Below are 13,293 nucleotides of genomic sequence, written 5' to 3'. Positions count from 1 at the left end.
CAAATGTAGTAATTTTTATGCCAATTTAGGACAGTTGTTTTGGTGTGTTAATGTTCCTCCGTTGTTTCCCAATGATAAGAATTAGTTGTTGTACTAAGTGACTTGAGTTGAAAAATATTAAATCGGCCTAATCTATCTAGTTATATATTACTACTTCTGGGTAAAATAGATTACGAAGCAATGGTTGCAGACATAGCAACATGGAAAACCAAAAATACAAACTAACCAGTCTGCAGCTTAATTTTATCTATTTGCTAGCAAGCGTAAGTAAAATTTATAGTTAAAGAACATCCACCCAATGTAAACTCTGAGGCCATGTAGATAAACAGTTTAAAGATTTGGTAAAATCTTACAGTATAAAAACTTTGTGAATTCTTGCAAGTGGGTTGTATACATTTTGTAGGGTTTTGAGATTCCATAAGGTCAACGAAGGGTCACATCACAGATTTTCTTTGTTCAGAGTGTTTTGAATCTACTTTCTGGAGAAGTTTTACTGCTGGGAAAAATTACAGTGTTATGTTTGCTGTGACGGGGGTATTTTAAAATCTTGGTTATAAAATATGCTACAGTAATGTAAAACAAAATGCTGTTATCTATTGATTAAGCTTTAGCTTCAGACTAGAAATGGGTAAAAGTCAATAGCAAAGATATCCTCAAAGTGAAATTCAATACTAGCGTCTCAGGATCCAGATCAGAAACCGATGAGAACCTCTTTTGCGAAGGAGTGGGGGGCATGACGTCTCTCTCTTCTCTTGAGGGAATACCATTACCGCAACGATACAGAGTGCAGCCATCAGTGTTTGTGGTATAGTGGATAGAGTACTCGGCTGATGTCCATGAGGTAACTAGATCAAATCTCACGGTGACACTAACTTTTTGTCAAAGATTTTGCTAATAATGCAATTACTTATTAACTGTACATCTTTTGTTAGAATTTGAGGCATTTATAATTTTATTTTATTAACAGAACTATTTTTTTTATTTTTATCTTATATCTTTTTTATATTATGACAAAGTTTGGTTGGTTAGGTTAGGTTATGACAGTTTAATTTTATAATAAAAAAATTATAGAATTGATTTTAAAGATTTTCTTGAATTGACGCGAGGGGCTCTCCCACTCCTTCGTAGAAGAGGTTCTCATCAGTTTGTGACCAGCCCCCTGAGATGCTAGTAAATTCAATTTGCATAAAATTGGCATGACAACTTATAAACAATAACAGCAGTATCAGCAACACCTCTTAATTTCTAACCTAACCTAACCTTTATAAGCGGTGGGAGTAGCTATGATATTATTTTATGGTGAAAATCTCAAAAGTTGTAATAACTTTTAAACCATAGTCGTTACAGCAATGGGAGTGGTACGATTTTGTTTAGAATCGCAAGGACCATAACATACTAAATTTTTATAAAAATTGGTCCAGTTGTTTAAAAATTCACTTTCTGTTATTTCATGGGAAAATCACATAAATTACAAAAACTTTTGAACCTTGATTTTTACGGCAATGGGGGTTTAGTTGGAGTTAAAACTAAACATAACATAGGTACAGTACTAAATTTAATCAAAATCGTTGAGGCCAATCGTCGTAGGAAACAGAAGAATCAGGTCATTTTGTAAATAGATTTGGTTCTGCTATGTTAGTTAAAAGATCTGTGACAAAACGTAGATTAGAGTTAAAAAATTTAACGGTTTTTACAATTAATGTCTGCTATTGAATTTCCTAACAGAATTCCCTCTAAAAATCCAAATTTCTAGGTAAGTATGCATGTGTTTGTGTGCTCAGTTGGGAACACTTGATTAATCTGTGTTGGAATATTGAGTAATTTTTATGTTAAAGTGTTATATTTATCTGTCAGTTTCCTTTGCCAGGGTTTCAGTGGTGTTTCTATGTTTGCCTTTTTTATATTTAGGTATTTTAGAACAGAGGTAAGGTATTTCTTTTGAAATTAATAGATTTTTTCTGCTATTTTAAGTTTCCAGAGATGTTTTGTGTAAATATTTTCTCCTGTCTTTTATTATAAAGATTACTATCTTTATGGAAAAGCTTGATGTGACTTGTCTTCAATTTTACTTTGGTTTTAAAATAAAACTTCCAAGTTCAACCGAAAAACATATTTTGTAATATAAAATTATTTTGAGATGGCTGTGATACTTTCATTGACTTTGTCATTCTTAATTTTATCTTGTTTTATATTTGTACTGTGGTGGATTGTGAAATAAAATTTCTACAGAAACAACTCCTATTTTTGTTTTAATCTCCAGTGTGGAATATAGAGAGCCATGTGGAAAGTAATTTTTTCAATACTTCAAAATTAAACTGCCACCAAAATCAATTCTTTTCATTTTTCAAGGTAAGCTATTTTTCTGTATTTCTATATATACTAGGTGATATGCACTAAACGAAATGGACAGTAGGTGTAAATCGGAAAGTTGTCCATCTTAACAAAACGCTTAAAATTATATGCTATTTGACATACGTTGCATTTTGACTTTTTTTTATTTACGGGGGCTCCAACATTACGAAAAAATAAAATTTTTGTAAAAGATTATCATTTTGAATGTTTTTACATGTACGTCAGATTACAAATTTTCAATTAGAATGGAAAAATGTTAAGCAGTTTTGAAAATACAGTGTATTACATCAATACACAAAAAATTCACAAAATGGCCGCTTTTTAAAACAAATTGAGTTCTGTTTTCACCAAAATATTGCTACCTTTCTAAAAAATGTACAATGTGATATAGGTTGACACAAGAAAATTTTGAGATTTGAGATTCGAGCTTGTGACCTTCATTTTCTGAACACCCTTTGCTTGGATCATGTCCTAAGTATTTTAAATGGATTCTTCGTATGTGAATCTAGGTGAAAATGTACTGTCTATTTTTTACTTTCTAATTCTATACAGCTCATGTATTGTCCAATATTAATTATGCTATGTGCAATATGAGGAGACTGGTTTGGCATGTGAGCAAACTGTTTATAAAGACACGCTAACTTATGATCACATCCATGCAATAATAATGCAAAATTCAGGGTTCAGAATGTACCTATGTAGTGGATAATGATGTCACAAAATTAAATACCCCCGCCGCAGCAAACCTGCAGACTAAGCGAATTTCCATTTGCCTGATTGGATTTACACTAAAATATCTCCTTAAAAATATCACATTTATTCCCTATTTAAATAGAATCAGTTTAACACATAGTTAGGTTTGCTGCAACAGGGAGGGTGAAAGTGTTTTTTTATGTAAAATGTTAATAGTTAGTAAGAAATAAAAACATTTTCCAAATTTGGGCAGAACATGTTAATAAACAAGCAAACTACAACAGTTTACTTATTCTCCATAAGAATAACATGAGAATTTTAAATTTACAATTTTTTGGAATTTTCTCCGTAACCATTAAGCGCATTATAACGCTTCAATATACTAAATTATTTGTTTTTTTAAGCTCTACTAAATTGTTTGGAAAGAAATTGCAAAATTTTATGTTTTTTGGGTCAAAAATGGGAAAAACCCATTTTTACCCCATAAAAGCCCCCATAAACCCCCGTTCCCATGGTCCAATCATGCTGGTTCGCGAACTCGTTCGAATAAACTTAGGTTTACAGGTTTGTACCAAATTTCATTAAAATCGGATCATTTTTGCTCGAGTTATCGCGCTAACGGACATATATATATATATATATATAAATATATATATAAATATATACAGGGTGAGTTTTAATTGTCCCACCCCCCAAATTTTTTCTACATTTTTTCAAATATCAATCCCAGACCACTTCCAAACATTGTTGGGTAGTAAGATCTTCATTTTGACTAGGTGGTCATTTCCGGCCGCCATCTTGGATCCGCCATATTGGATGCGAAAATTGTTTTTCAAATGTAAAGGTGGGGTTGTGACCCATTATTTCGAACTAAATTTTTACCCTGATTACAATGCCGTAAACCGTGTTTAAAAATCTTGATCTATTCTAAAGTTATGAGAGCTTTTTAAAACTTTATTTTTAGCCCATTTTAACATTATGCATTTACAAACTAAGACCATAATCTCAAAATAGTGCTAGATAAAGATAAGTATACACTACCAGTAATTGTCGACCTATTTTCACTTGGTTATGACTGATGTATTTTTTTCGGCCGCCATCTTGGATCCGCCATTTTGAAATTTGATAAATTATTTTAAATATGAAGGGGGTGTTGTGACCCATCATTTCGAACTACTTTTTTAAGCTGAACTTAATTCCATGATCCGTTTTTCATTTTCATTTTTTTATTTTGAAATATTGACATTTTTAACAAAAAAATTGCAATATTTCATAAACAAAACTTGATAACAAAAAATGGATAGCGGCATTGAGTTTAGCTTAAAAAAGTAGTTCAAAATGATGGGTCACAACACCCCCTTCATATTTAAAATAATTTATCAAATTTCAAAATGGCGGATCCAAGATGGCGGCCGAAAAAAATACATCAGTCATAACCAAGTGAAAATAGGTCGACAATTACTGGTAGTGTATACTTATCTTTATCTAGCACTATTTTGAGATTATGGTCTTAGTTTGTAAATGCATAATGTTAAAATGGGCTAAAAATAAAGTTTTAAAAAGCTCTCATAACTTTAGAATAAATCAAGATTTTTAAAAACGGTTTACGGCATTGTAATCAGGGTAAAAATTTAGTTCGAAATAATGGGTCACAACCCCACCTTTACATTTGAAAAAAAATTTTTGCATCCAATATGGCGGATCCAAGATGGCGGCCGGAAATGACCACCTAGTCAAAATGAAGTACTTACTACCCAACAATGTTTGGAAGTGGTCTGGGATTGATATTTGAAAAAATGTACTAAAAAGTTGGGGGGGGGGACAATAAAACTCACCCTGTATATAAATATATATATATATATATATGAATTTGAACGGATGGTGTTTTTGGCCTCTAGGGACCTCAAAACAAAACAAAAAATCGGTCCCGGGTCCAGGTCTTACCATGAGTACTACGGTAATAGCTTATTCCCTATATGGGAAATTCGCTAAAAAGACATTTTTTATCTTTGAAGTAGTTTATTGACTTTAAAAAAATTAGACTGCAAATTTACAAATACGAGAAAACAAAATAACCTTACTTATATGAAATACTGTCACCTAGTTCAAACATGACTGAATAATTTAAGGTTTGGAAAATATTTTCTTTAGGCAACTACCGTTTCTTGGTTTAAAGGGACAGCAGGATAGAGCATAGGCTTGAAAGTATCACAGTTTCGGTTAAAGCTGAGCTGTAGTGAAGTTTCTAGACCTTGAATCAAATTTGAGTTTTTCCCGTAGAACTGCTCGAGCTCTTCTTTCCGTTTGAGTGCAGGCTTCTTTGGTGAAGCTTCGACCTTCTTCTCACCTGTTAGGTGATAACATTTGTATATTACAATCAAATACAAACATTAATTTATCAAGTAGAACTATAAAAACTCTACAAAAATAAGTTAAAAAATTAAGACGTTTAATTAAAAAGTCAAGTCAAATTATACCATGAGACTAACCAACACAAGTAGACTTCTCATCCCATTGTACATTTTGAGTCAAATTTGTGTGTACCAAATTTAAAACCAAAATTAAGAAAATCGGTTGGGTGGAAGAGTCAAATTTACTCGGAAAAGAAAAACCAATATTTTTTTAAAATATAGATGATTGTCTGTGATTAACTATGTTAATCCAACACGGAATGTACCCTATGGCCAAAGATTTTAATTTTTTGAGGTTGTTCCTCCTGTGGTATCCATATTTAAAATTCAGGAATAAAATTTTTACCTATCTATAAATAAATATTTTAAAAATGTCCTACCTTCTTTCGCACGAGAATCAGCTGTAGTATTTTTCTTCTCTATTTTTTCTTTTTCTGTAAAAATATCATTTTAAACATTATTATTTAAAAATTAGATTTTCATAATCTTTACAAATATTCAATATTTTTCTTCACACTATGATGTTTTTAGCTGTTTTACATACGTTAATTGGTGGCTGAAAGTTACGTATTGCTGGCATTGCCAGCTGTCATTGTTATTTGGGGACCGAGCAGGTTTTTACATCCCTAGGGCCGCAAAATTAGTGATGTGCGTATCGATACACCTATAGCCAATATCGTATTGTTTATTTATTAATATAATACTTATTTTTAAGGTAAGAAATTTGTCTTCCCATCTTCCTCCCCTCAAAAGTAGTAGTGGAAATTTGATATTTTACCCTAGCATCTTCAAAAACACTGATAAACATGTATTTTCAGCTAGCAAATAACCTCAAAACTAGGGCCACCATTAATGGAAGTGTGGACCCTCATTATCCATATTATACTATTTAATATGTAAGTGGCATACCCACCATCAAGTACTTATTGGTTCAATTAATTATCCCTGTGTAAAAACTAGGACAACAAAAACAAATTTTGTTCCAATTTGGTTTGCCGGAATTTGGAGGTTATGTATGTTTGATACAAATAAAAAGACACAGGAAGGAAATGGCTTTTCTGAGGTAAGATTACAAGCACTAACCCTCTTTACAAGCTTGTAAGTAACATAGTATTTGTCTATGCAGCATGTATGTTTGAGATATTTAAATTTAAAAAAATAATATAAATAAACAATACGATACGATATTTTATCCGATACAGATAAAAACCGATACATGAGGATACGATACGATACACGTATCGATACACCACGTTCCGATACGTATCGATAGGCAGTATCGATACATTGACCCGTATCGCACATCACTATGCAAAATCAGCTGCCCACTTACTTTCTTAAACATGGATGCATATTAAAAACAAAATCAGTATCCATAGCATTGCAATAGAATTGTTATTGTTACCGCTGCCTAGCAACTGTTTATTGATATTTTTGCTGATTCCTAAAATTATTTTTTCTCATAACCTATTGATCACTTTTTGAATACATACCCTTTCAGTGCTAGGCCAATAATTCATATTTTGTAAGACTTTTTTGTTTGCCTTTTAATTCCATTACCTGTTGTTGAATTTTAACTGTCATGTTGTCACTATTTTATTAATTAGGCTAATTTTGAATAATAACACAATAAGAAAATATATAAGAAAGATAAATCCCGCTATTTGTAGTAAACATTAAATAAAACTTAGTTTTTGTTGTAAGTTTCCTGGTTTTCCTATAAATTTTTATGTTCTGATAGCATTATTTGAAACCAAAATCTCATAAAATCAAAAGACATATAGTTTACAATGTAATATTGAATTTAACCTTGATTTAGTTGGACGAGGTTATCGTAATATAGCCATTTTAGGGAAACTAATGTTTTGCAGCAAAGTTTTAGGAACACATTTATGATCACTGTTGTGTTTAAACTAAAAGATTGCATCTAAATAGTCCGTGACTAACTGTTGCTGCTATCTAGTAACGCATTGAACAACCATCTGCAGCGCCATCTGTTCGCAATCGGTGGCGACAGCTTAAATACCGGGTTTTGACTCCCCAGTCTTCAAGCACAGATAGCCGAGAAGGCGAGGGCGTGTGTCACTTGGCCAGTGGCATTCGTCTGCTCGGGTTCGAATCCCGTCCTGTGTGGCAAATAATTGGTGACCTGTGTGTTTGTAGCGATATACTACAACCACTGGGGCATAGTGAGGTGTTCATAATCCTTGGTTTAGACATACACCTCGAAATCATCGGATTGGGCGAATCTTTTAGCTAAGTGGTTGATAGTGTATCCTATGAACATGCAGGTCACCAATGGCCGTTTTGCTATTTTTTGCTAAAATAACCTTCCTCTCTATATCCCTTAGAGATTTTTTAAAACAACGATATAGGTATCGTTTTATAGCACTGAAAGGGTTAAAGTTATAGTTGTGTTAACTATCAATGTGCATCATTATTGTGATGAATAGTGTAAATAGGGTAGTGTGGTGAAAAACAGCGTTCGTACCACGAACCGAAACGGTTTTGCAGCTCTCGATCATTTAAGTTCTCGACTTCGTCTCGAAAATACCTCATTTTCGGCCATAGGTACGAAATATACTATTAATAATTGTTTACTTTTTTAAATTTGCTTGTTATTATCTATGGATTTTGGTAGATAAGTAACCAAGTAACTTTTGATTTGCCAATTAATAAGAGCAAATATATTACAATAATACAAAATTAAAAGAGATATATGTAATAAATTAAAAATCAAGCAATAGAAATTAAAAAGACTAAACCCTCTCGTTTTATGAACCGAAACAATAAAATGTACATCTTGAATATACATACCCAAAATGCTATTGATTGCACACCTTATAGTGGAAAAAAATTTATTTTTACCAGAACTATTGTTTATTCATCATCAAACCAACTACAAAGTACAGTGACTCACTTTAGACTTTGGGTTAGTGACTCACTTTAGACTTTGGGTTAGTGACTCACTTTAGACTTTGGGTTAGTGACTCACTTTAGACTTTGGGTTACTCTTCTTACTTGATCTTTGCTTACCAAAACGTGTTTAGTTCATATTCAAGAAAGTCTAACCTATTGATCACTTTTTGAATACATACTTAAAGTAAGTTTGTGGCGGATACTTGTTTCTAAAAACTCCACCACGTCTTCCGTGAGATTGAACTCAATGTCAGAGTTCAGACCGAGATCAGATGTGGGCTGACTGCGTTTACCTTGTTGTCTGCTGTTTGAAGCTTTAGCTTTTGGTGATTTCAACCCAGGGATCTCTGGCACTTCCATTGTTGGTGTCTTCCCACGTTCCTAGAATTGTAAAAAATCTAAATTAAATTTACCTGAATGACGCAAAAAAATTACCAATTTTTAAAAAGGTTTGAGTAAGGTACCTTCTTTAAAAATGCTATTAGTGTGAATTCACTTAAAATGCTAGGATACCTAATAAAATATCTTGTCACATAATCAAATTTGTATTGATTTGTATTTTCAGATTTGTTTTACATATACTAGGGCCAAACTGGTTTCTTCATATAAACTCAAAATACCCCTGCCACACCAAACCTGCAGACTGAGCAAATTTCAATGTGGCTTATTGGATTTTTACTGTAATATTTCTATAAACAAGACATATTTATTCCCAATTCAAATAACATTAGAATTTTAACGAGTAGCCTACCTATGTTTGCTATGGTTAAGGTAAAAAGGTTTTTTGTACCTTATGTTATAAATGTAAGACTAACTTAATTCACGTCAGAAATCAACAAAATACATACGGTAAGGTAGGCACAATAAGGTAGGCACTCAAAATACTACTCTTCAAAATTTATATTTTTTGTTGAGCTGTGACGAGAATTAAGTAATTTATTCTTAAAGTATGGCCAACAGCTCAGGGGCTAGAAACAGAGATTTTAAATTCTTGTAGTAGGCCTATAGGTTGAAAAAAATCAATTTTCCAAATTTGATCAACATCCATAATCAAGGAAACTTCCTTGTTCACCATAAAAATAACATGGGAATATTTGTAGTTTTTTTTTCTGTAACCTTTAATCTTACCCATTGATCCCCTATCACAACTTCAAGATGGCTGTATTCGGCTCAAAAAACCCAATCAGTACTAAACTCGTCATGGTTACATAACTATTTTTGTAGGCCTAATAATAAATCATCATACTTATATTTCTCATATTTCAAACCTAAACATATTATCGAAATCATACCAAGATTACTTAAGTCCTGTTTGTTCACGACACACACGTAATTATATATAGGACCTACTAATTAGAACAAACAGTGTTTTTTCCATTTCGGACTTCAAAATGAAAAAGTAAATCGGTCCTAGGTATAGGTCTTAACTTAGGCTGCCTATGGTAATAGCTAGCCTACTTCCTTATAGGGAAGGAAATTTATGTCGGTATTTATCAGTAAAAAGAGTAAAGATCACACCACTCATCTCCACTCCATTCATACATGGCTTAAAATAGGTGCCTACCTTTGTATAGTCGCCATTTTAGTTAAAAGTATTTGCGAATTGAGTGAAATTTTCATGTAGACCTTATTACCAATAGCTTTCACACATTATTGAATTGAAAAGAAACTATTTGTAATTACAAAATTAGGTTCTTAGGAGATACCTAAATTAGGTAAGGAGATGCCTACCTATAAAGTGAATGCCAAATAATTTGACAAGACCTAAGTACATTGGTAGAAATAAAAACATTGTGTTGATTAGTTGATTTAATTTAAACATTCTTAGAAAATGAACATACAATAACCTAAATTTGACTGATTAACTCTTATTCAGAATATCTGATATTTTTAACATCCAGAATTGGCCCTTAAACTTGCTTGATCAATCAAAAATTTTTTAAATTTTATTCAGGGGAGCGAGCTGGTCTAGTGGTTATAGCGTGGGGCGTCGGTGCCTGAGGTCCCGGGTTCAAATCCCGCCAAATCACCAATGGATTTTATCTAGCCTAAGTGATAATGCCGCAACCCCTAGGTCTAGCCTGAATGTGAACAAGAATCCCAGGCTCGTGCCTAGCGCTCTAGGAAAATATCAATTTTTATCTAAGAACAAAAGGAGAAACACTCATTATACTGGTATGCTAAGTTCTAATAGATTAAACCAATTAGATAGAACAAACCATTAGGACCTTAGAAAAATCATACTTACAGCAGCAAACACTATGTTTTCTTTGATGAGTTGATTTATCTGATCAAACAGCATTTGATTTTCAAATTCCAAAGCAGTACATCGAGACTGGTAATAGGCTAACTTGTGTTTGTCCTGCCAGTCCCTACAACCTCGAACATAGTTTTCCCATTCCCAAGAGGGTGCAACATGTTCAGGTTCAACAAACTCTGGCATATCTCTCATATCAAAATACGGTTGAGGGTTGGCTCTTTGGAACGAGTTACTTCTCTCTCTGCCTCTCTTTCGCCCGTCATTTAGAGGCGGGAGATTTCTTGGTGAAGGATTTCTTGGTGGAGGAGGTGGCGGCAGAGGCCTTATAGGCTCTTGAAATAGTGGAGTGTCTATTGACACGTTTCTTGGAGTTATCCTTCTGCTTTCACCAACTTGACTGTTCTTTCCACGTCTTCCTCTTCTCCAGTTGGTTTTCTTGCGCTTTGCTCCATTCATTTCTTCGCTGAAACTGTTTGAGGTACGTCTAGAATCACTTTGATAATCTCCGTAGTCATAGTAGGTTTCTGAACGCTCGTAGTAAGCCATTAGTTCGGGTTCTGTAACATGATCAAGAAATAAAAAAGATAGCCTAGTTTGTTTACAATGATTAGGATTATTGAGGGTTAACTTATATACCGGTAATGCCAAATAATCCAGGGTGACACCTAAGGTTGTCAGAATTTGATGGTCATCAATTGGTTCAAACTAGAACCATAAGAAACCATGCCAAATTTGTTCCTAGTATGATATTGTGAATATTTTTGACAAACTAAGTTACTTACTGTAATTTAACTTAGGGCCTAGGTGAGTTAACCGACAAAGTGCTCATCGTCGCAATTGCGACGATATTCATTGACGTGTAACTTATAGTGTTAAAGTCGAGATCAAGATGACCATGTAACAGTTCATAAAGTAGTTAGCCTATATCTCTGTTTTGGAGTTGACAGAAGTAGGTTAACTAACTTATTTTATTTATAGAAGAGGAAAGAACGTTCTATCTGAATATTATTACTTTAGCGGTTGTTGGAAAAAATAAAATGCTGGCAGACCTGTTTTTCAGCAGATGTTTATTTGGACACCTGTTCTTCTGTGTTGGGAGTGGTTAACTTATGTTGTCGTAACTTAGGCCCTAACTTAATCTTTAACTTACAAACTGTTGTAGAAACCTATTACTTACGTGTTATATATTAGTGGAAAGAAGATAAAATTTGGAACATTTTGGCTACGGGTACCTCAGAATGTTGATTTCATCACACCCTTTGGGTATAACTTGTGAGTTGCTCTAGGATAAAAAAAAACTTTAAAGAAATGAAAAAAAGAAAATGATGTTCGCCCTAATTCAGTTAGTGGTGTTGGAAATGAAAACAGTCAGTAACTTATGATCATTTTGTTATTATTTCCATGTAGGCCTTGAACACAATTTCCTAAACAATTTGACATGCTTAACTTAGGGCCTACCTATATATGGTATTTTATGAGTTAAAAAGACAATTTTTGTATCCATTTTTCAAAATGTCTGCGCAAACCCCAAAAATGGTTCTAAGCGCTAAAGAGGATTTGCATTAGGCTTAGCACTAGGAGGATTAAAACTTATATAACTTAAGTTAAAAACAAGTTAAATTAGCCTGACATTTTTGTGAACGCAGCGGATATGTGTAAGGTAACCAAACGTGGATTAGACGTCCGGCACCATTAACAAAACGATACGATGTAGGCCTAGAGCCATTAGTGATCGTGGTGTAGTGGATAGAGTAACTTACTGGGCTGAGGTAGCCCACTAATGGTATCTAAGTTAAATTATATCGAATCTCATCAGTGAGACTAACTTTTTGTCAAAGATTTTGCTTACAATGCAATTTCTTAACTGTAGGCCTACATCTTTTGTTAATGCTGCATAATTTGATGTTTTTGGTGATAAATATTTTGTTACCTAATTTACATCAAGGTTCTGCCTAGCCACTAGCCTATCTAGGAATAAAACGCAAAAATAAATAACACTGATTTAACTACCTAGGCCTAACCACATCACATCTTGAGTTAAGTTAACTTAACTTGATGTCATAAGTTGCTTCAATGGTGGTAGACCTCGGGGAACATTTTAATTTACTCCTGAGTACAAAACTCTCTGAAATAAACTAGGCCTAGTTTTATAGAAGTTGTAATTTAAAATAAATAACAGACCAGCACTTAGTTAGGCCTAACAAACAAATAACACAACACAACCGGCATTAGCAAGTTTTACATCCTCGCTGTTGAGAAGAAAATTAGTGCGGTTTCTACAGATAATGCTCTGAAAGTAAAGATCTGTTATGTATTTTTACTGCACCAAATAGAAACAGCAAAAAGAAATTCCATATATTACAAACATTAAAATATTAAGAATATACTTATGTGTTACTAACCTTAAATACCTAAATTCTTGACTTGAACTTTCCGGCCGGAACGACAGCCAGCCACAGCCAGCATTAACAGCTAACAGCAGCAACAAGAACGAACAAGGACCAGACGACCGGACCAGACCAGAGAGAGACCAAGGAGGAAGGAGACAGGACAACAGGAGGAGCCGCAGCCGATAGATATAGAAAGAAGAAGGCCGGGACGAAGGAGGGAAGGGGATTTACTCAAGGGAGGTACAGAAGAGGATTCGATGACGTCAGC

General features: G+C 33.5%; 1 protein-coding gene across 1 annotated transcript; it reads right to left on the bottom strand.

The window, feature by feature from the left end:
• Positions 1 to 5,065: 5,065 nt before the first annotated feature.
• LOC128986772 (gem-associated protein 8-like) lies at positions 5,066 to 13,066 on the bottom strand. Its single transcript, XM_054407289.1, has 5 exons — positions 13,047 to 13,066; positions 10,624 to 11,192; positions 8,555 to 8,756; positions 5,837 to 5,890; positions 5,066 to 5,392 (listed from the first exon to the last, which is right to left on the bottom strand). Exons 2-5 carry the CDS (start codon positions 11,179 to 11,181, stop codon positions 5,193 to 5,195), a joined length of 1,014 nt encoding a protein of 337 aa, XP_054263264.1. The 5' UTR covers positions 11,182 to 11,192; positions 13,047 to 13,066; the 3' UTR covers positions 5,066 to 5,192.
• Positions 13,067 to 13,293: the final 227 nt, after the last annotated feature.

Source organism: Macrosteles quadrilineatus, unplaced genomic scaffold (genome assembly GCF_028750875.1).
Source record: "Macrosteles quadrilineatus isolate MER2022 unplaced genomic scaffold, UCM_ALF_1.0 Scaffold_2__2_contigs__length_208266976, whole genome shotgun sequence".
Lineage (NCBI taxonomy): Eukaryota > Metazoa > Arthropoda > Insecta > Hemiptera > Cicadellidae > Macrosteles > Macrosteles quadrilineatus.
Note: the sequence above shows the minus strand (reverse complement) of the source record. Positions and strands in the feature narration are given on the sequence as shown.

Excerpts from the sequence above, each read along its gene's own strand:
- LOC128986772 (XM_054407289.1), bottom strand. The coding sequence starts at position 11,181 with ATGGCTTACTACGAGCGTTCAGAAACCTACTATGACTACGGAGATTAT. Across the intron at positions 5,891-8,554 it reads CCGCCACAAACTTACTTTAA|AAAAAGAAAAAATAGAGAAG; the intron begins GTATGTATTCAA and ends ATATTTTTACAG. Across the intron at positions 5,393-5,836 it reads TGATTCTCGTGCGAAAGAAG|GTGAGAAGAAGGTCGAAGCT; the intron begins GTAGGACATTTT and ends ATCACCTAACAG.